Source organism: Benincasa hispida, chromosome 2, assembly GCF_009727055.1.
Source record: "Benincasa hispida cultivar B227 chromosome 2, ASM972705v1, whole genome shotgun sequence".
Taxonomy (NCBI): domain Eukaryota; kingdom Viridiplantae; phylum Streptophyta; class Magnoliopsida; order Cucurbitales; family Cucurbitaceae; genus Benincasa; species Benincasa hispida.
This window is the reverse complement of record NC_052350.1, coordinates 33,942,044-33,965,712: the sequence shown is the minus strand read 5'-3', so window position 1 is coordinate 33,965,712 and position 23,669 is coordinate 33,942,044. Positions and strand designations below refer to the sequence as shown.

The window sequence follows — 23,669 nt, the reverse complement described above, 5'->3', positions numbered from 1 at the left end:
TTTAGTAACGGCCTAACTTAAATCCTAGGGGGTCAGGTCGTTACAAAATTAGTAGTAGGATATACACAAAAACAAGATATTGACTATTTTGACACGTATATCCCTCTAACAAAGATAGCTACTATTAGACTTGATTGCACCAGCTGCCATCCATGGACTTCTAATTCACCAAATGGATGTAAAAACAACTTTCCTGAATGATGATTTAGAAGAAGAGATTTATATGATACAGTCAGAAAACTTTACAGTTGCCGATTAACAAGAATTTGCCTTCCAATGATTCTGAGTTTAATTGGGCTCTTAGATGCTTGGTTTTCTTGGCTTCATGAAAAAAATTGTACAGCCATGAATATAAGTTATTTGTATGCCTGTAATAATTTAAAAGGTGAAATTTCAGTTTTCACACGAATCAATAGATATTAACATGAGATTCATCAAGGGGGGAAAAGGAGTGAATGAAGACCTTACATTGTTGATTATTCAAAACCACTCTGCTTAAGAAGTATCAGTGGCTCTAGTGGCACACAACCATTGTCTTGGGGTCTCTAGATCATCACCTGTAGTTGTTGGAATGTGCCAACTTCCATTTTCAGACTCCTGAAATAGATTCAACACTCGTAAAAATTCTAAACAATCATCTTTGAATGTTCATATTTGTGCTTTCACTCCAATAATTAGTGATTTCGCATGTTAATCATCTCACCTGAATGATAATTGAATAGGGGGGAGGCATGTGCAGTTTCAATCCATCTGTTGATACTGACAATCGAACCTGCCATTCATTGGATGGAGTGTTACAATGACACCGGTTTGATATAATCAAGGATGTTTGATCACTTAAGTTTACAAATATATAGATTCATATTTAAACATCAATGGTTAATGAGAAAAATCGTGAAATATCACAAGACATAATACTTTTATGAATTTCTAAGTAAAACTTCTCAACAGATATCGAAATCTTAAAGGACATCTTGGGGCCTCTACGTTTAAAATGCAATGAAACCTTTGTAATGAGGGGAGCCAAGTAGATAGATAGATACAGAGAAGCATCAGTGTCATACCAATCTTCTCCTAAATGATCATGGCGAGTCTGAGGAGACAAGGGCATAGGTCTGGATCTAAGCATCAGTGTCAGCTCAACAACGGCCGTAAAGTGTTTGGTGCTAGGGCGAATGATAGTCCTTTTGGTAAAAGATGAAGGCTCCAAGATGTTGTTGTTAATTGATGGATTTGTGTTGGTATCCAAGGACGGACCAATGCTGCTGTCGATGGCAGGGGAAGGGTTCAAGTTGATGGTTTTTCCCACAGGTGGAGGGGAAGAAAGATGTGGAAGGGTGGGGTTGGTTACTATTGGCTTTGAGATCAGTGATGGCGGTAAGAGGAAGGATTGAGAAGATAGGTTGATATGGCCCGTGGGTTGGTAGCCAAAGGTGTAGAGGAAGATTGTTGGGAAGGAGTAAGAGAGATGGTCGGGGGAGGAGAGGTTTGGTAGGGAGCTATGAAGCACAGATACTTCATTTGAGACAAAGAATCCATATCAGACACGTTTTGGATACCGATACATCCAGATACGTATTAGACACGCATTTTGACATATTCATTTATACGCATACCTTTTTTTAAAGAAAAAAAAAAGACAAACAACTCATCTAATATTTCCCAATCTAAAACTAGGTAACTTATTACTAAAAGTAAATAAATAAATAAAATACCAAACCCTAGAATCATCTAATATTCATGTTCACATTTGAGTTCCCACAAAATCCACCAAAATATAAAGCATTTGGATATCTCAACAATTTAATGAAGAAGTTTTTCGTTTATCTTCATACTTCTCTCTAATCTTCTTCTTCTTTGTAATATGAGTCACTTTTCTATTGCATTTTATTAACTACTGTACTTCAACATCTTAGATGTTGCTTTTTTTGTATTATATTTCAATGTTTATATTTTATTTTGTGCTATTGTTTTTAACTTGTATGCTAAATTGATCTATATCCTAGATTTTTTTAAGAAAAAAAAATATATCTTCAATGTATTAGTATTCTTATTTTTTAGAAATATATATATTAAAAAGAAATATAAAAAATAACGTATCTTTAAACATATCCGTATCTTAATTTTTTATAAATTGATAAATTGCTGTATCCGACCGTATCCATATCATATAACCGTATCTGTGTCTATGTTTCATAAGTAGAGAGGGTTCATCAAAGGAATTAGGATAAAGGTTGTAATAGAGAGGCAAGAAGAATTGATGGGACAGGTGATGGGGTGATGGGGTAAGTTGTGATTGGTCATGGAGAGCTGTCAAAAGGTCAGTTTTCTGTGCGTCAATCAGGGCAGCGTTTTCAGAACTCCTTGGAAGGCGCGTTGGATGAAAGGGTGGCTTCTCCATCTTTGCACGCAAGATCAGATTTTTGGGCTGCTAAATGACTTTTTGGTGCATCGGGGAGAACTAAAAGAGCTTCATTTTCACACCTTAATCCAGCGGACAATGCATTAGGAGCAGCAGATGCATCATTTAATGAACCAGTAGATGGATGAGGGTGGTTGTACGACGATTGATGGGGCCCATTTTCAGACCTCTCCTCGGTGGGTGAGAGGGAAGTGATCTTGCAATTGGATGGGGCTTCCGTGCTTGCAAACTTATGCGCCAGCAAGGGAAGCTCACCATGGCTTTCAACCAAAAAACCGACGTGGAGAACGGCTTCAAAAAATGGGTCAATGCCACCATGATCTGTTTTGAGGACGAAGATGGTAGAGGAATAATGGCCGACAAGAAACAAAAGAGATTTTTCATCATTTTAATGCATGCCTCCATCATATCCATACGTGAGTCTTTTGAGCCACTTTCATATCCATACGTGAGAGAATCTTTTGCCTCCATCATATCCATGCAAGGGAAATTAATGAAGTGCACAAGCAACGGAACAGATAGCAGAAGGTGGATCGTTCTGCTCATCATGCGAATTATTTATTCTTTTAACTTACTATTCTACTTTGCAAGCTCACAACCTGCTAAATATCTAAGACTGCAAAGGGAGGGACCCAAAGAAAGTTAAACTTTTAACTTGGATCTTGTCATCACGGAATCAATTTAGTTCATAAAATTTGTTGAACTTGAGAGAATGATATGTGTGTATTCTTATATAGGAGAATGACCTCTTATAATTATGGAAGGTAATAAAGATAATAAAGGAAAAATATTTAACTACTAATATTTGTACACATAGAAATTCCAACAAAATTCAACTAAAATTGTCAATCTCATTCTCAAACAAAACTGGTGGGAAGGTAGAAGAAAATCAAGCAAATGTATTTTCTAAGTGCCCCGAGTAAGGTCAGAAATGTTGGTTTGTCTCATTTGGAGCATTTGGGTGCAGTTAAGTTCTTGTATGGGGCGGTCCTGGGAAATCTAGAACAGCTCCTTTTGTGGTTAAAATTTGAGCAGAAAAACAAATTTTATTTGGACTGATTCAATCAAGGATCTATGGAGGGTTTGACTTCAAAGAAATCAGAGGGTGATTGATGGTAAGGGAAGGAGTTGAAAAGATTTTTCTTTTTTTTTTACACTTGGCTTGGCTAATTTTGTATCCTCTTCTCTTGGCGGTCACTTTCAAATTCTTTTTCTAACCACTCCCCCGTTAATATAACTCCTCTAATGTTACCTTTTCACTGTATACCAATGGGAAAAATCTTGTTTATGAGAATATAACATCCAAAATTTTTTTTTGAAAAGGAAACAATTCGTTATATTAATAAATAGAGAGGAACGAATGCTCTAAGTACAAGAGAGTTATACAAAGAGCAAAGCGAAAATACAAGTGCTTGTAAAAGGGTTAGGAGATGCATCCAGACGTCTCAACTAGGTTGACACTCCCTTAGCACCCTCATCATCTCCAATTCTAACCCATGATGGGAGATATAATAACAAGATTACAAAATGAGGACAAAGCCTAAAGAAACATCAAAAGTGAAAAACTAAAGATAAAGCCAAAACAGTGGCCTAAAACTTGTGGAAATATATAAAAAATTCAATAAGTGGTGCTGAAATCTGGAAATCTGAAAATGTTTAGTGCTGTCCAATGGTAGGGGTTGAGGTAAAGGCCCCCCAATTGAGGTTGAAATCTGAAAGGCTATAGGCACGGAAAGGAGGCACCAGGAGGAGGCTTGACGATGGCGGCTTCAAAGCAGTCTTGGCATCTAGTGGCTTTGTTATAGAAAATCCTTTGATTTCTTTCAAACCAAAGGTCTGCCCATAAGGCTTTTACAACATTACACCATAACAAACGGATGGATTTGTGAAAAATGGGGCCGGCAAGGAGCTGAAACACGTTACTTTTGAAATCATTGCACAAGATCCATGAAAGATTGAAAAAACACAGCAGCTTTTTCCAACACCAATTTGAATAAGGGCATGTAAAGAACAGGTGAAGGGAGTCCTCACTATGTTGTAGGCAGAATGGGCAAACTGTGGGAGAAAGGGAGGATGCTGGTTGCTTTCTCTGGAGGACTTCAGCTACATTCAGCTAACCGAAAAGCATAATCCAAATAAGGATGTTGACTCTTCTTGGACTTTTTGTTTTCCAAATAACCAAGAAGATGGGCTTTTCCAAGGGGGAGAATGGTATTAGGTGGCCTTTGAGGGATTTAACGATGTATTGGCCAGTGGTTGAGATGGACCACACTCTTTTATCAAAAGAGAGAGGACTTCTACTTACAATTTTCCTCAACAAGTCTTGGAAGGCCAACACTTCTTCATCTTTGAGCGATCTTCGGAAAGTAATGGACCATGAAGCTATGCTATTATCCCAATGATCAGCAACTGAGCCATTGGGTAGCATGGTAATTCTGAATAAGCTAGAAAAAAGGATACTGAAGGGGGAGGGTCCTTCCCAAGTGTCTAACCAAAAGGCAATTCGACTGCCATTACAAGTTTGAAAGTGGCCAAAGATTCTACCTTAAGCCATATCTTTGAGATGCTAATCCATGGACTTTTCAAACTTCTACCACCTTTCCCTGCCGTGTGCCAATCAAAAGCATCCTTACCACGAATACTTCTAACAACTTTGCCCCAAAGAGAGTTTTCCTCATTGAAGAATCTCCAACCCCATTTAGCAGGGAGTGCAATGTTCATAGCTTTGAGCCCCCCAAGACCTAGACCACCATCTGCTATAGGTTTTTAAACCAATTCCTATTTAACTAAGTGATTTTGCTTGCTGCCTTTATTGCCTTCCCAAAAGAAGCTTCGTACTAATCTTTCCATTTTAGTTGCTACCCCTTCGGGCATAAGGAAGGTGGCCAAGTAATGGGTTGGAAGGTTTGAAAGGACTGAGGTGCAAAGAGTGGCTCTTCCACCCCTAGATAAATTGAATCTTCTCCATTTGTCAAGTTTACCTTGTACTTTGTCTAGGACTGACTGCCAAAAGGAGGCTCTTTTCGGGTAGCCCCCTAGAGGCAACCCTAGATAATAGAAAGGGAGGTGGTCAGCCGAAACATTCAAAGAAGTTGTTGTAGTATAGAGCTCACTATCATCCACATTAATGCCATAGAGGGCTGATTTATCCCAATTTACCTTCTGCCCTGAACACCATTCAAAAAGCTCCACTGTATGCTTAAGTTTTGACAGCATAGTACTGTCATATCTGCAAAACAATAAGGTATCATCCGCAAATTGGAGTATGGAGACTTGAACTTGCTCTTTGCCTACTAAAAAACCTTCAATGATGCCGAATTGGTTGAGTCTGGAAATTAATGCACTCAAAACTTCGCTGACTAGAAGATAAAGAAAAGGGGAGAGATGATCACCTTGTCTTAGCCCTCTTGAAGCGGGCACTCTTCCCTTTGGTCTCCCGTTAATGAAGACCGAGTAAAGTGGATTTTTGACACATCCCAAGATCCATTCTATCCATTTCTGATTGAAGTTCTTGGCCTGAAGCACTTTTTCTAGAAAATCCCAATCCACTCGGTCGAAGGCTTTCTTCATATCAAATTTAAGGATCTAACCCTTTTTCTTTTTTGCTCTACACTCTTCCACCACTTCATTGGCTATAGGTATGGGATCCAAAATTTGCATTCTTTCTATGAAAGCACATTGGGAGGGAGCAATGATGCTAGACATTACCCTTTTCAATCTCTCAACTAACACCTTAGCAATGACTTTGTAGATTAATGAGGTTAAGCTAATGGATCTATAATCACTTACCTTGATTGCTATTTTCTTCTTTTGAATTAAGCAAATGAAGTTCTCTTTCATACACGCATTGATCTTGCCATTCTTGTAGAAGTCATTAAAGGTATCTTGGAAGCTTGTCTTTAGAATAGACCAAAATTTCAACAAAAATTTTGTGGTGAAGCCATCGGGGCCTGGGACTTTGCTTTTGCCAAGGGTTTTTATGGCAGAGAGAATTTTTGTGGCTGAAAAATTATTTTGCAGGAGAAGATTCTGATTCGAGTTCACACAAGGCCAGTCTAGATTTAAAGGGAGATGCCTCTGCCCTGGAGATTTTAGATAAAGACTGCTGTAAAAGTTGAGTACTAGGCTTTCAAATTCTGCACTCGACTTTGTTGGGACCCCTTGCTCATCAACTAACTCGTTTATAAAATTTCTCCTCTTTTTTGCTGCTAAGAATCTGTGAAAAAAGCTTGTATTCTCATCTCCCTGCTTGAGCCAGTTTAATTTACTCTTCTGCAATAGGTTAATTTCTTCCAACCTATATAAGGCCATTAGTTCTGATTTTGAAGAAAACCAAGCTGCATAATCAATGCTGGAAAGGGGGGAAATCTCAGCAAGTGTATCCCAATTTTCTATTTCTGCTAGCAGCCTCTCCTTTTTTTGTTTTAATTCTTCCTTATTGCTGTGATGCCACTGTTTTACTGCTGTTTTCACTTCTTTCAGCTTCTAATTTAGTACAAACCTAGCCCAAATGTGTACTTTGTTGTCAAACCATGCTTTCTCTATAATTTGGGTGCAGTCTTTGTTGAGTAGCCAACTATTACAAAACCTGAACGGTGAAGGACCCCAACTAAATGAGTCGGCTTCTAATAATATTAGGTAATGGTCTGAAAAAATCCAGGCTTGTCTATTTATTCTAGAATTTTCAAATAACTCATCCCAACCTTTTGATATGAAGAAGCGGTCTAGTAAGGATCTTGAAACAGTGATGCCTTCCCTTGACCACATAAACTTTCCATTACTCAACCGGATTTCCATGAGTTTTGCTTGCTCAATGAACTTATTAAACTTTCTCATGCCTCTAGTGCTTCTACCCAAGGGGAATCTTTTGTGTGCCCATTTTGTGATATTAAAATCGCCACCCATACACCATGCCTCTTCACAATAAGCTACCAAGGAAAGTAGTTCTTCCCACACAAATTTTCTTTTGTTTGTAATCGGTTGGCCCATATACATTAGTGACCCAACAAGTCTTTTTACAAGTAGTGTTGCATTTAATTGAAAGGGAGTAACCACCTTTGAGGGTTTCTATTACTGAAATCAAACTTGTGTCCCACATTGTTAACAGCCCGCTAGAAGCACCAAAAGATTCAACGAATTCCCAATCAACATCTTTAGAACTCCATACAGATTTAATGAAACTTGCCTCAAAATTTTCCTTCTTGGATTCTTGAATTAGCACTATTGAAGGGTTAATTTTCTTTAAGAATCGTTTAAGGGCCAATCTTTTATTAATGTCTTTGAGACCTCTGGTGTTCCAAGATACTATCTTCATCTTTTCGAGAACAGTGATCAATGCCAACCAATGATTAGTCTAATAATAGGTTGCAGTCGTCACTCAGTAGATGTGCTAGAAGGTCAGAAGGGGTTGAAGGGGGGGCTGGATGGGCAGGGTTGGGGGTTTTTGTCTCGACAGTAAGGTCCTCCCCTATTTTAAACAGGGTAGTTAGGTCAGCAAGCAGGGATATTTCCGGAATTGGCTCATCATGATCTTCTAAATTGATGAACCAATCGTTTTACTCTGTACTGATACTAAAAGGGGAGTCAGGAGGGCAATCCCTCTCAATGATTGATTGAGGTTTAGGGGTGAAAATGGGGATTTCTTTCGGTAGTGGTCCAGTCGGGTTGGAAGGGGGAAGAGAAGATGGATAATCTGACCTGGAATTAAAAGGCTGCTTTGGGAAAGAAGGGATTCTAGCTTCTTGGAGCTGGTTGGAGACTGAGTTGAGGGTGAGTTCAAGGCTTTTGGGGTGTTCCCTCAGGTGCTTTCTTCTGATAAAGTGTTTGGGAAAAGTTTTGAAGAGGCAAGAGGGGTGGCGGGCTCTGTTTAGCCGTTTCTAGTGTGCTTTGCAAGGTTTAAGGGCTGGTTTAGTATTTAGGGGAGGATGAGGATGCTTGGAGGATGCAGAGACAGTGGTAAAGGTTGCTCTGTTAGGACAGGGGAGGGCAGGACAAGGAGGGGATCGAATGTTTGAGGGTAGTGAAGGTAGGGAGGTCGAGTGATCTGGTAAAGCAAGGGAGAGAAGGGGAGAGGTACTGAGGCAGAGAACAGGGGAAGAGGAAAGCTGATGGGTAGCTTGGGTTTCGGGCTTGGCTAAGACATGCTCAACTAAGGAAGAAACTGAAGGGAGCACCACATTGCAAGAGACACAAAATTTTGCTTTCTTTTTTCTTTTTGGCACAGGTGGCTTTTCAGATTCAACAGGGGAGGTAGTGGCTAGAACTTCTTTCTCTTTCATCTTAATGGCAGCAGATGAATTAATATCTAACATTGGAACACGAGGGGTTTTCAAATTTAAACAAGGTGCCTTATCTGGAGCAGCAATTAATTCAGGGGGCTTTTCGGTTTCCTTTAGAATGCCAAAGGACCTTTCGGATGGCTGCAGCTGCAAGGGGGGCTTTTCGACTTCCTTTTAATTAAAAAAAGCCTTTTCAGAAGGCGGGGGGGTACTTTTCAGCTTCCAAAATTAACTAATTTGCTTCGTCAGCCTCAATAAAAACACAAGTTGGCTTTTCGACTTCCCTTATTTCTCCAAGATTGTTATTTGAAGTTTGTGGTTTTTGGATTTCTTTCATCTTTTCTGCTTTTGCACTTGGACTTCGTGAGAACTTAGGTTTGGATTTATTTGACAATAGGAAAGACCAATTGGATAATTCAATTAAATCAAATTGGGAGGAGGCATCTTCATCCTTTAGAACATCTTGTAACCGAACTAGGTCTATTGGGTTGGAGAAATCTTTAAACAAGACTTTAGGGGGTAGTTTTGAAGGCTGATGACAGTAAGCAACATCACCGAAGTTTAAGTAAAAACTTCCATGAATATCATCCTTAATTTCAATGGTGGCTGGCATGAATCCACATAAATTCTTCCTGACTTGAATTTTCGCTTCTAAACAGTTGCTGAGATTAAGAGTTTCTGATGCAATTGCAATTAAACCACCAAAATAAGCCCCAATTGCCTCGAAAGTTTTCCTACACCAATAATCTAAGGGAAGGTTTTTTATTGTGATCCAACCCCCATAACCTTGCATTACTGAGGGCCTTCCATGACTAAATGAATTCCATTTTTCCAGATGAAGATGAAAAGGGCCAAACTTAGTCCATTTACCCTGAATTGGCACTTTTTCGTTGAGGTTTCCTTGGCTTAGTTTGATGAGAGCTTTGTTTGCAAACAGAGGATTAATGATGACATTGATGCCTAGACACTTGCTTAGTTCTACCGCAATTTCCTTCCACCCATTTGATGCCATAAATCTTGAAATAAGCCAAAGATTACAAAAATTTTCAGGCCAGACATCATCATTCTTCTTTAACCAGAAAGCAGGGTTGCTCTATTTCTTCACATGTGGAGTAGGGGAGGGTGGGAGGGCAGAGTTCCCACAGGGAGGTGGAGTGGGGCTGGTACGACCGACTGGTCTATGTTTAGGAGAGGGAGGAGGTGAAGAAGAACTAACCTGGAAAACAGGGGATTTTCTGAAGTATTGGATGCAGCTATCAATCATCTCCTTAAAGTCTTGTCATCCTGCTTTTTCGTTGCCGAACGGGATGTGGATGTTCCTTTTTCCTCCTGTGATTGGCCAAACAACACATTCTACAAACCAATTCTCCTTTGCACGAAATTTGACAAGCCTCATGAAGCTTTGATCAACTCTTTCCTTTAGAAGGAAAAACTCAAAGGTGGAACCATATAATAGTCCGCGAAAGCTCTCAAGAAGCCATTTAACTGAGGTTAAGGAGAGAAGAATGGACTGCCCTTTTTTTTTGTCTTTTAAAAGGAAGTTCGATCCTTCTTGCTCCATATGGAAGGCGTGGTCAAGGATGCGGCAAGAGAAAGAAGCCATGGTTGGAAACAGGGCAGAAACAGAGTGAGAGAGGAGACCGGTGGACGGATAGGAGCCGAAAGAAGGTTAGAAGGAGAGGGGTGAGAGAGGCGGTCAGGAGGAGGGAAGGTTAGGGAGGGCATGGTGAGCTCTAGTGGGGTGGTGAGAAGGGAGGGCGTGGAGGAGGGGAGAGCTTTTTTTTTTTTTTTTTTTTTGCCTATTAGCACCTAGTACATTCAAAACCTCAATATAACATCCAAAATAAGAGTCCTAATCTGAAAAGCTCAACAATTTCAAAAAACATGCCCATTTTTCTTGTCTACTTCCACACCAAACATCATAAACCGAATGGAAAGTATCCAAAAGTATGCAAGAATTCAACCTTACTCTTGATTATACTGAAATAAAGCAATGAATACAGCATAAGGAAACATGAACCTAACATGGGCTAGTAAACTCTTCATCCTCGAAACACTATTTTTTTTAGTTCAACAACATTTCGAGAAGGGGAATTCAAACCTCTCGCGTCTTGGTTGAAGGTCCATGTCTAAACCAATTGACCTATGCTTAGGTTGGACAACCTAGAAACACGAATATATTGCCAAAATACCCTACTACTTGACTACCCATACATACCAACCTTCCCACGTCCCACTAACTATTGGTCTTTATGCCTTTTCCCTTATTACCCCTCCTAGCATACGTATTCACAATTGAAGGCCCAACAAACCTCAAGAGAAGATCCAAATTAGACCCGCGTACTGAGTCCATATTTCCCCCATTTCTCTAAAGATTGTTTTTGAAAAACAGTTGATATGATACCATACTTGCACATACATGTGTGAGAGAGCAATATGTCATGCCTATGGAAAGAGGAGGGAGAGAATGACGAGCATACCTGATGCTTTTCCTTCCACTGGGGGAAAAAGCTATTCCCAAGCAATTGAAACAAGTGGTCCCTCATTTCATCATTCGTCAGTAGCAAACATTTAGAGCGTACAGCAGCATATAACCAGTACCTGTAGGAGACAAAAAGAATAGCCATGGGTTGCTTTATGCATTTGCATTATAATAGGAGGTCTGCTGTTTCATCCTCTTCGCGGGACATACCATCCAAAATACACTGATGGTTTGAATTCCTAGTAATCACCATTTAGTCCTAAGGATGGGATAATTAAATTCCTTAAATCGCGGACAGTGAATAAAACAAATAATGATGTGATGTGACTGTACACAAAAATGAGGTATATAACCGTCATAAAGGGTACTTAGCTTTTCCATGTTATTCACACTAACAAAAATCTTGAGCTCATGCTATTAGTGAAACCTTGAGATGTTTTTAAATATTCAAGCAAATAACTCGATTATTGCAAGAAAGATGAATACCAGTCATCATTGGACCCAGGAGGAGTAGTATAGAGCGCACCGCAATTTTTCCATGTCTCTATTAATTTCTTATTATTAGGATTCTGTGCAGGACCTCCAGTAACACGACTTCTATGCAAAATTATGAGTGGCATTCTCTTTGTAGGGCTCAGTTGACGCATTAGATATACAACCCTCTTGAGCTGCAATTAGAAGATAGCATTTAAGTACCAATCACAACAGACATAGAAAAGTACTCTCTCTAAGAAACTCATTGTGTATGAGTTTATTGAGAAGATATATCACCTGGATAAAGCTGAAATGCTGACTAAGAAGACCAACATTGGCACCATCAATTACAGCATCAAAAGGACCATGCTTTTCAAGCCACTCCTGAATTATTCACCTCCAAACCAGTCAAAATATAAATTGACATGTTACTTGCCTAAAGTAAAGATGTAAGACTGAAATATAAAATGATGGTTACCTAGACGTATAATGAATATGCATGATAAAGAGGATAGACAGGAATAATCTAAAATAGACATTTCTGTTCGACTCCTCATGGTGTAGAAAGTTAATTTCATTTTAATCTCACATGTATGCAACACAACCTTGTTGCCCATGATATGATGAAGGAAAAGTAGCAAGAACTTCCACAATGGAAACTGTCAATTGATCGACATTGAGTGTAACACCTTGAATTTTCATTAATTTATTTTGAATTATCTGGATAAATGGATTGGAATTCAAGATTTAAATAATTTACTAAATCAATTTTTATATAATTATTTTGAATTAATTGGAAATGCATTTGGCTTGCAGTTAAAATTGGATTATTATAATAAGAGAATTCGATTTTTATTAAGCGGTGGAAGTTTTAAAATATGTTGGAAGGAAATTTTAGAAAAGATTTGGGAGATTTGAATTTTTGGAAGGAATTTAATTTGGATTTGGAATTTAAGAGGGAAATAAATTATATATATATATATATATGTGGATATATATATGGACATATATGGATATACATATATGGATCTATATATATATACACATATCTATGCAAATAAGTAGAGGAAAGGAAAAAGAATTAAGATTTTGGAATTTAAAAGAAATTGGGATTTTTAGAAGGGAAAAGGAATTGGGTTGGGACCAAGCCCGCCATGTTCAACCAAGCCCGTCGTCCTCTCATATCTGTCGATGCTAGAGCCACACCGAGATCCCTTCCTCGCATCCAGATCTATGACCACAGGACCTGGGCAGCGCCGCCGTGTCTCACACCGCCCGTTTTCCACTACGCCGCTTCATCGTTCGCCTGCCACACCACAGCGTCGCCTGCAGCCGCATTGGTCCGGCACCGCCATCATGGTTGCTCGGTGACAATCAGCGCCTACCCTATTTTCGCTGAAAAGTCGGGTTTGAGTAAGGCCTTGTTAAGTTTCTTAGATTTCTGGTTTGAATCTTAAATACTCACGGAGGATTGGCGTTGATTTTTGACACCGTTGTGTTTGGTTTTTAGATTTGAGGCTTGAAGGTCGTTATCGTGTTATTTGCCAGGTGCTACGAAACGGTTTAGGTGTTTGTGAGTAAGTATCAAAATTTGGGATCTTTTTGGACTGAGATATAATGCTGTAGTTTTGAGTTCAAACATGCAAATTACGATGTTGGACTTAGAATTGTGCTGAGGGCAAGTTTGAAGGTGGTGTTGGGATTAAGCCTCAAGTCGGGTAAGTTTCTTGGATGCCTTTGAGATAAATTGTGATCCAAATTTGACCATAAGGGTATTACATTAATTTTAGCTCTTGTTTCAGGTTTGGTTCAAGTTAATACAAGATAGTTGATTTGGATAAAATTCGAACTTAATTGAGGTGTCTTACTATTGGTTCGCCTTGGAACCAGCCATCCCTACCACATGATGATGATTAAACTGTTTGATTTAATGATATGAACTGTTTTGACTATGATGTTATGCTATGATGACTGAGGGCGTTCTAATAAATTTTTCCTAAGTTAAGCGACTGTGATTATGATAAAAGATTTATATGTGAACTGATGCATGCTAAGTATACATGGTACCTGTTAACCTTTTTATATGGACAATGTACACTTTACGACTGATTGTGTGTTCCTTCGAGTCCACACTTATGACTTTATGTGCACATTTATGACTGTTTGTGTACTTACAGGATACACGCCTATAACTGATGTGTGCTCCTTCGGGACCGCATCTACGATTGATACGTGTACCTTCGAGATACACACCTATGACCGATGAGTACTCCCTCGAGACTGCACCTACGACTAATAAGTGTACCTTCTGGTTACACGCTTTTGACTGATATGTGATCTTTTAGGATCACGTTTATGACTGATATGTGACCCTTCAGGATCACTAGAACTGATATGTGACCATTCGTGATCACTACGACTGATATGTTATAGGTATACACTATTGCCTAGATAGAAGGGTTAACATGTTACCTAGAGGGTCCAGTAATGGGTCACTTATTGGGTATTATTACGCTCATCCTTTCTTCCTTTATGTTTTTCAGGCAATAACAGAAATAGACCTGTGAGTGATTTGGAAATTTGAATTTATTGTCAGACATAATATTTTATTGTTTTGAAAATTTTCTTCGTAAATGTTTTTAGGGGACCCCGATTAAAAGTTTTGTTTATTTGATTTATTATTATTATTTTTTTTTAGAATAGGTGATTATTATACAACAAGGGGGATCTCACAGCCCGGGATCAAGTCATCAAAGCAACAAAGCACAAGCAAAGACAGGACTTGACCGAAACAAAGCCGAAACAAACGTAAACAACACCATCCACCTGGGAGAAAAACAGAGAAAAGGAAACATAACCCCACCACCTGGGGCCAACAGCCAAACAAAGAACATCGACAAGTACGAAAAGAGGAAAAACATCCGTAAACGCACTAGATAAGACCAAAAAGATCAACCCGTCAGGTAGCAGCACGAGCACGAATCGTAAAGATCATAAGTTGAAACAGAGTAGACACCGTCCTCGGTCTACCCACATGAAGCCGGCGATTACGCTCATGCCAAATGAAGTAGATGGAAACACATCATAAGACACGGAACAGCTTACTACGCACTCCCTTACCTGACCCCACTCAGCATAACCAACTCAACTCGACAACCCAACTCGCCACCCGATGAATCGAACCCAACTGATGCAACATACCTGACCACACCTCTCTCCCAAACCCACACTAAAAAAATAGATGATCTTGTGACTCCACATTTCCCCCACATAGAAGATACCCCCTCTGACAACACACCCCAACTCCTCAACCAATAACGCGTACCCAACCTGTCCCTCACAGCTAACTACGCACAAAAGGAGTGACGGGAAATACCAACCCCAGACCACAAAAGACTTGCCCAAGACACCTTAGGACGACGAGGGCACAAACTCTCCCATGCACTAGTGATAGAAAATCGACCACTAGCACCTAGCATCCAAACCCAATAATCCTCCCCCCTCACCCTAGGCCCCACTGCCTGAATAAGACCCCAGATCTCAAGCAACTCCCGTGACACTATAGGCCATCTCCAACCTCCCTCACCATCCATAAACTCCAACAACCGCGCCTCCATACTACCACCGTAGACCCATATGAATCCATAATCGTACCCCCGGCAACCAAGGATCCCACCAAACAAAACATGACCTTCCATCACTCACCATCAAATGAACCAGATGTTTGAATCTATCCCTACAACGCAAGATAGCCCTCAAGCACCAAGACCTCCCAGCCTCACATCGAACAGCCCACAAAGACCGCCCACACAAAACATACGCCTCCACCCATAATGAGCCCGATTTAATTAAAATAAGGCAGAGCAGCTTCATAATAGCAGCCTGATTCCATGAAGCCATATGTTTCACACCCCCACCCCCCCACCTCCACCCCAAGCACACCTCATCCCACGCTACCCGCGCACCACCCCGACTTTCAACACTACCATTCCATAAATAACTACGCAACAGACGATCAACCTCATGAGTTACACACGCAGGCAACACAAAAATACTACACCAAAACACTTGAAAGGACTGTAAGACAGATTTGACAAGCTGCAACCTCCTGACAAAAGAGAGGGACCGAGCCGCCCAACTTTTAATACGAGTTGTAATCCTTTGTATCAAAGGCGCACAATCCACAACCCTCAACCGATCAGCCAATAAAGGTAACCTCAGATACCTAACAGGCAGCGAACCAAGAGACTCCCATTAAAAGCAGCAAGCTCCTCCGCCTCACCAGACTCCACATCCACAACAAACATGGAACTCTTCCCAACATTCGCAACTAACCCAGGCAACTCTGCAAACTCTGCCAAAACTAGGGGTGGTCATTCAAACCGCAAAAACCGAACCGTTTCTAAAAGCTGAACTGAACCAAACCGAAAACTCAGTGAAACTGAAAAATGCGGTTCGATCCGGTTTGAAGAAATTTTGAAACCGAATTAATTCAGTTCGGTTCGGTTTCACTCTTGAAAACCGAATTTGGAACCGAACCGAACCGTTTTTAACTAATTATATACTGTCTCTTATACACATCTAGATGTGTATAAGAGACAGAACCCAGACAGCTCTGCAAACTTTGACAATACCTGCCTCACAAACTCCAAAGAATCTCTCTCAGCTACACAGAAAATCATCAAATCATCTGCAAAAACCAAATGAGTCAGGCCCAAACGTTCACACCGATCATGGACTGTCTCTTATACACATCTAGATGTGTATAAGAGACAGGATCATGGCACCTAAACCACACAGGAGGCTTATTCAACAATATAGACAAGACCTCCATCACCATCACAAACAAAAAAGGAGACAATGGATCCCCCTGCCTCAACCCCAGGGAAAAACCCCTCAAGGGAACCATTAATCATCATAGAGAACGTAGGCGAAGTAACACAAGTCCTCACCCAACTAACAAACTGAAGGGGTGTACCTATAGTAAGCAACACACCAAACAGAAAATCCCAATAGACCGAATCATACATCTCTAAAGGTCAACCTTCAACATACAACGCGGCTTCCCTCTGCCCACCTTATAGCCCCCCAAGCTCCTAACACAATAAAATGTTATCAAAAATCGACCTACCAGGAACAAACGCAAACTGGTTACCACTAATGAAAGAAAGCAACCACAACCGCAATCTCTCGGCTAGGACCCTCAAGATACACTTATACACAACATTGCAACAAGAAATAGAATGAACGTCTTCCATACGATCAGCTCCCCGCCTCTTTGGGATAAGAGTAATAAGAGTAGAGTTAACTCCACCAGGCAAATAACAAGACTCAAAAAAATTCATAACAGCATCACAGAAATCATCCCCAATCACACTCCAAGCAGCTCTGTAAAAATCCAAAACCCATCAGGCCTAGGAGCTTTCCCAGACTTCATCGAGAATAAAGTCTTCTGAATCTCATCCCGACTCACTTGGCAACCAAGCGTCTCCACCTCCTCCGCGAACCAGCTGAACTGCACAATATCCCCCATCCGGGCAGTAAAATCGCTATACCCCACATGCTGAGACCCCAAACTACCACAAAAGAAATCCACTGCCACCCCCGACACCCTGTCATGCACCGTCTGGCGAATCCCCCCAGCATCCACAACTGAGAATAAACCACTGCAATTGCGACAGGAGCGAACACGGCAATGAAAAAACGTCATGTTCATATCACCTAACTCCAACCACCTCACCTTAGCCTTCTGCCGAAGCGACGCCTCCTCCAATCTAGTCACTGACCAAAACACCTCAGTGGCCCAAACCACCTTTGCACACACCAACTCTAAGAAAGGATCCCTCTCTAACTCGGCCTGAGCAACCTCCATAACCTCCATAACCTGCCTAGCAACCCGCACCTCATTAGATAACACAGAGATACGCCTACCAAATGAGGCACGTAAGACCCGCTTCACTGCCTTCAAATTTCGCACAAAACTAACCATAGGGGACACATCCTCAGACCTTCTCCACACTGACCTGATAATATCAATAAAACCATCTGCCTCCGCCCAATGAGTAAAATAGCGAAACGAAGGAGGCGGCCTACTCCTCGTCTCCCCTGTAGAAACCAGAAGAGAGCTATGATTAGAAATCCTCCACTGCCCAACCCTAACTTCCAAATATGGAAAAGCCACCTTCCACGCCTTATTAGTCAAGCAGCGATCCAACCGGCGCAGGATACCATTCTCCTGAACTTTACTAGTCCAAGTAAACCAATTACCTATCACACCCATCTCAATCAGATCCGCCTCCAACAACATCCCATCAAACTCCTCTATCTCCCTCAAGCTAGGGCAACCACCAAGATCCTCCGAACTACTACGAATAGCATTAAAATCACCCATAACAACTCCGGGAAGCTGTCACAAGGCACACACATCAATCAACTAGGTCCACAAGTTTCGCCTATCACTCACGTGATTAGAGGCATACATAGCACCAATATGTGCCCTAGCACTAGATACAATATCCACCAATGTTCCAGAAATGAACTGAGCCCCACTGACATCCAGAATAAAATCATACACTCTTCCGCCACATCACCCAGATCCTCCCAACTCCACTCACACTATAGCTACTTACACAACTCCAAGCATCACCAAACCTACCTACCACCATACCAAAGTTCTCGCGACGAACCCTCGTCTCAAGCAAACAGCAGAAAGTAACAGAGGAGGAAGACAGAAAATCCACCACCACCCTACACTTGACAGAGTCATTCAACCCCCTAACATTCCAAGAACACCAGATCATGAAACTTGCAAGAAATCACACCTACCACCTCCCATTGGGCTTTTGCCCGAACTCCCAAACATCTCATCCAAAACAGACAACAAGTCATGATCAGACTGCACTAATGCCAGTGCCAACGAGTCTCCCCCTCATCACTCAGTACATCAAACTGATTACGATCATCAGTATGCTTAACAAACCCCGTAATCCCAGGGGAGCCATAAACTACTCTACTCCTCAAGGGCGTCGATCCCGGTGACCCACTGCCACCCCTATGTCCTACACCTCCTCTATCACACCGACGACGGCTAATCATAGTAAACTCGTCATCACACCCTACCTCCTATTCCCAACCATTGGGCTACCTCCCCTCCCACCAAAACTCGACTCCTGACCCTTCCTTACACTCTCAAGGCCTTCCTTCTCCCCCAAACACCTCTCATTAACCGCCACAATACTCAAATCCTGACCCTTTGCCACACCTTGTTTCTCACACATAGCCCCAGTATGCCCAAAAGAGTCACAGTAAGCACACTTACGAGGCTTCCACTCATACACTACTGGAATAATAAACTCCTGACCCCGCATTCTAACAATGACTGAATGGGGCAATAATGAATCACCATCCACCTGAACACAAACTCTCGCATACGATAACCGACGTCGCTCTCTAGTTGCAACGTCAAAAGAAACAGGCTTACCCACAACACTAGCCAACACTGCTAAACCTCTATTCGTCCACAGCTCCAAGGGAACACACTCTAGTTTAATCCAGATAGGAACAGAATCAAAAACAAAGGCTTCAAGAACAATACCTGGTAACCACTGTCGTAATAAGATGGGCTTGTCACCCAAGTGCCACGGGCCATTCTCCAGCACCCAGTCTTGTGACTCTGCCTTTTGAAATTTAAAGATAATCAATCCATTCTCCAGCAAAGCAATAGTTGGCATCTCTACGCATCCCCAATTTGATTTATTTATTAATTTAATAATTTAGTTTGGAATAGTCATCTTTGGTTCACTAAAGTTATGCTATCTTGGTCAAAATGTTTGATTGAAAATGTGCATTTAGTAGTAACGGCCCTTGTCAGAGTACTCGATTAGTCGGGTCGTTACATTGTGCCTACTTCCTACACCACATCATCACACATCAAGCTAACAAAATGATTCCTTAGTCGTGGACATAAAAAATCAGATTGAAAATATTCTTCTAGATCTTTGATAATTAGGAGTGCTAGATATTTAATTATATTCCCTTGTAACAACCAACTTCTTCAGTTGATTTGCTCCCAAATATGACACCACCAAAATCTGCCCTTGACACCTCTATCCATTGTATACCCCTCCTACCTAATAAAAGAAAACATTGGCACTACCAAGTGCTCTTTTAACGATTGTGTGGGCCCTTTCTCCAAACCATATGATGACAAGTATAATAAACAGCAACCAAACAATTTTGAAGACAGCAACCCCAAGTGTGGGTACAAATATGGAAGGAATGATGATCAGCAAAAATGATTTTTTAAGGGACAACAAATGAATGGTCATCCATTTAAAAATGCAAATCCAACTACCATTCAAGTTTCAAAGTCGGGCAATGCAAATTAAGCTGAAAAACTTTCAACACGATGTCTGAGCTTAACAATGTCATTATTACTTCGATGCCCCAAAGAAAAGCATTCGGAAAATTTCTATACTCTCCCTGAATAAAAATTGCAATTTGAGCGGCTAATGAATAGCACAAATGGCAAAGCATATTGAATGCATATTTGCATAAATGGAAAATCAGAGGCAAACGACTGAAGAGAACGAAAGGGCTTTAGAGAACCTAGTGTTTGCGATATCACATATTCCCTTGGAAGAGAACCAAGGCAGTGGGCAGAAAAGGAAGACTCAAGAAGAACAACTAGCTTCGTTGGACAAAAAAGAAAGAGAAAGGAGAGAAAGGCAACATCAGAAATGTGACATGGGATAATCGAACGGGAGCAAGTTTAAGAAGGTAGAAATGTTGGTCTTTTGTAGAGACCAACTGACTGCATGGTTGTTTAAGCCAAAAGATATTTTGACATTCATCAATAATCAAAGACCAAAAAAGTGACCATGACTGCGATCAACTTTTCTGGGGTGGCATTGAGCAGGTATCGCTAGGAAGAAGGGTGAAACCCATTCAAGGGATGGTTTGACATGAAATAGAGGATGTTAACCTCATTGCATCTGTTGCATGAGGCGAGCACTTTGCACCTGTCTCCTAGTCATCCGAAAAGAGAGGATATTAGCAAAATTCAGGGATAGATTTGAGGCTTTGGCAGTACCTCTACCACCTTTGCCAAAAGGAATCTTAGACAGCATGTTTCTAAATGGCCTTGACGCAAACGTGAGAGCAGAAGTAATGTCTAGTGTCTACTGCCTTGAACGGGTGGGCTTGGACCAGATTATGAAAGCAACCCAAAAAGTGGAAGACAAAAATCTGATTGTGGCATCAAAATTAAGCATTGGTCCAATCAAGCTGCCAAAAAACCCGGTTCTAACATTTCGGCTTAATAGTCTAATCAAGGACCAAGCCAAGGTCTTAAAACCAATCTCATCCCACACTGGCAGGTCATTATCAAAATTCTCGAAAAGAGTATCCTGACAAATAGTTGACACACGTGAAACTCCAATCAAGGAAAGAACGTGTTTTGTGTCTCAGATGTGATGAGAAGTTCAGTGTGGGACACAAGTGCAAAAGCAAGGAGTTGAGACTCTTGATGGTGCACAACGAAACCGATGAAGAAGAAATGGAAATTGAGACCTTGTGGTTCACTGTTAGATACCATATGGCTCCAAGAAATTGGTAATTCATTTTTTCCCATGAAAAATGTTAGATTTATAAATATTTTTACAAATATTTTAAATAATCGACCTACCCACTCAAATATTTCAGATATATACTTAATTGTGTGGTATAAAGTACCCAAACAAGTACCTAATCTAAATATTCGCTCCATGATCAATTAAAACTTCAAATCATAGAACCTGAGATGACAAGAGAACTATCGCACCTGGAATTTATTAAAATCAGCTTTAACTTCTCTTTGGCAAGCCAACTTGGTCAATGATGCAGCAAAGTCTTCCGTTTCTTTTGGATCAATATCAATGCAAACAAGTTTCTGAGCACATGAATGACAAACACCATTATCATCCATTCCAGTTCTCACCAGCCTCCACTTACCACTACCCAGCCAACCTTCTCCATGCCACCCTCCACCTCGTCTAACAATTCCTTCCCTAACCTTGTCCACATCCCAACGTTTCTTCCCAACTTTTGATGCACTTTCAGAATTAAACCAATCTTCAATAACTTTGGCAGTAGGTTCAGAAATCTGCCTCACTGTTCTTCTTAACCGATGCAACAACTCATAGACCTTATCGACCTTCTTCACATCAGAACTGAGTTTTAGAAGAGCAGAAAGCTCAAGTTCTTCAGCTTCCACTGCAGATGCAACCATGTGGGAATCAACTTCATAAGCTTCTTTGGCCATTAGCTTCCTACAGAAACCAAACAGTGCTGGTCCATATGATCTCAATCTTGGTGCAATATGATAATCCTTCATCTGTTTCACCAAAGAAAAAGCCATTTCTGGATCGTCCCTCACAGCTGCAATTCTTGCAACACTAGTAAATGTAGCCTCATTTGGAGATACATTATCGGTCATCATTTGCTGAAAAATCTCAAAACCCCTGTTGAGGCCCATGCTTAATACGTCGATAGCCCCACTTGTTTCAAGCAAACTAGAGGAAGAGCACAAATAGAGCAATACATTATAGTGATGTTGCTGAAGCTGGATGCCGTTATTCCGTGCCTCATCATAAAGCTTAAGTGCTTCAACAACTTGTCCATTTTTTGAGCACATATCTAATTTATGTCTAAGCACTCTCTCTGGTGATTCCTTGAGGGCTTTCTTCCTTAATCTGTTGGAGACCTTATTGGAAGAAGATGCTGAGGATTCATGAACAGAAGAAGTGGCAGCTAAAGAAACAGTACATAAATAGCCAACTGTGTGTCTAGAGAAGTAACTGTTGCAACTATATTTCAATATATTTTTTGAAAATACAATAGACTGACAGCTATAGGTTTGGAGGCTAGCTCGAAGAGTATTCTGGGAGGGAAATATCCATGGAATTTTAGTGAAGTATGAAAAGAAGGGAGAAGTCTTAACAAGTGAAGGCATAAGTGAACTTCCTAAGGTCGTCATTCCAATACGGTAGTCCAGAAGATTTTTATGGCACTTTCCATCACAATTGATAACTAGAATCGGCGAGAACAGATGAATAACCCACGCTCATCTGAAAATCTAACAAAATAGAAATATCGTAAGCATAGTCTGCCAATACCTTAAATAGAACATTACAAATACAAATGAATTTCTAGCATATTTTCAGTTGACTTATACAAACAATTGGTAACAAAACTCAGAATGTAAGCTAGCAACCTTTTAATAAAATAGCAGCACTACAGTTCATCATGAAATGCAGGCCAGATAGGCACATAGTAAAAACAAATCCATTGCAATGCAGGTGAAGCATAAAGCATAATCGAAAAACTATAGCAACCATAAGAAGATGAAAGAAGAAACTGCAAACCAATGTATCAAACTTGATCTTGTTTACAAGAAACAGCAAACTCGATTTCTAAACTCACATATTCAACTTCACAAAATAGGTAGGTAGGGCTTCAACGTCACGAGTGCAGACGGTAAGGCAAAGCCCCACATGAGGCGCTGTCGGCGGCGGCAAAAAACAGAGAGCTTTGAAATTAACCGGCGGCGGCAAGGCAGAGCGCGGCGAGGCTGAGGCGTGGTCGGAAGCGAGGCTGACGCGCGGCGGCGAACCGCGAAGATATGAAAAGTGGAGTTGCTCAATCGAAGAAACAGGAAGAGATAATTGGGAAATCGGTAACGATGGCCCCACTTAGAGGCAATCTCGAAATTTGACCCACTTTTTAATTCATTTTGATTTTTGACTTACAGATGTCGTTACAGTGTGATTTTACCACTTTTATCCTTCTTCTTTCTCTGTATATTTTTTTTTCTCTCCTGTTTGTTATGCCTTTCTTCTTCTTTTCTTTTTCGGCTAATTTCTTCTATTTATGATACATTTTGATTTTTAGTGATTTTCCTTTTTTCTTTTTCAGCCATTGATGTTTATTTCGCTTTCTTTTTTCTTTTTTCTTTTTTCTTTTTCAGCAATTTATG

At 40.6% G+C, this 23,669-nt stretch overlaps 1 protein-coding gene across 2 annotated transcripts; it reads right to left on the bottom strand.

Annotated features, from left to right (window-relative positions):
• Window positions 1-40: 40 nt before the first annotated feature.
• Window positions 41-23,382, bottom strand: LOC120070645 (proteinaceous RNase P 1, chloroplastic/mitochondrial-like). 2 transcript variants are annotated; one of them, XM_039022475.1, is made up of 8 exons: window positions 23,117-23,382; window positions 21,477-22,761; window positions 11,954-12,040; window positions 11,669-11,850; window positions 11,181-11,301; window positions 704-772; window positions 469-597; window positions 41-368 (listed from the first exon to the last, which is right to left on the bottom strand). In XM_039022475.1, the coding sequence occupies exons 2-7, from the start codon at window positions 22,668-22,670 to the stop codon at window positions 496-498; spliced, it is 1,755 nt and encodes a 584-aa protein (XP_038878403.1). In that variant the 5' UTR covers window positions 22,671-22,761; window positions 23,117-23,382; the 3' UTR covers window positions 41-368; window positions 469-495. The 2 variants fall into 2 exon arrangements, with proteins under 2 accessions (XP_038878403.1, XP_038878402.1); XM_039022474.1 differs by having other exon boundaries at window positions 21,477-22,769; window positions 23,117-23,381.
• Window positions 23,383-23,669: the final 287 nt, after the last annotated feature.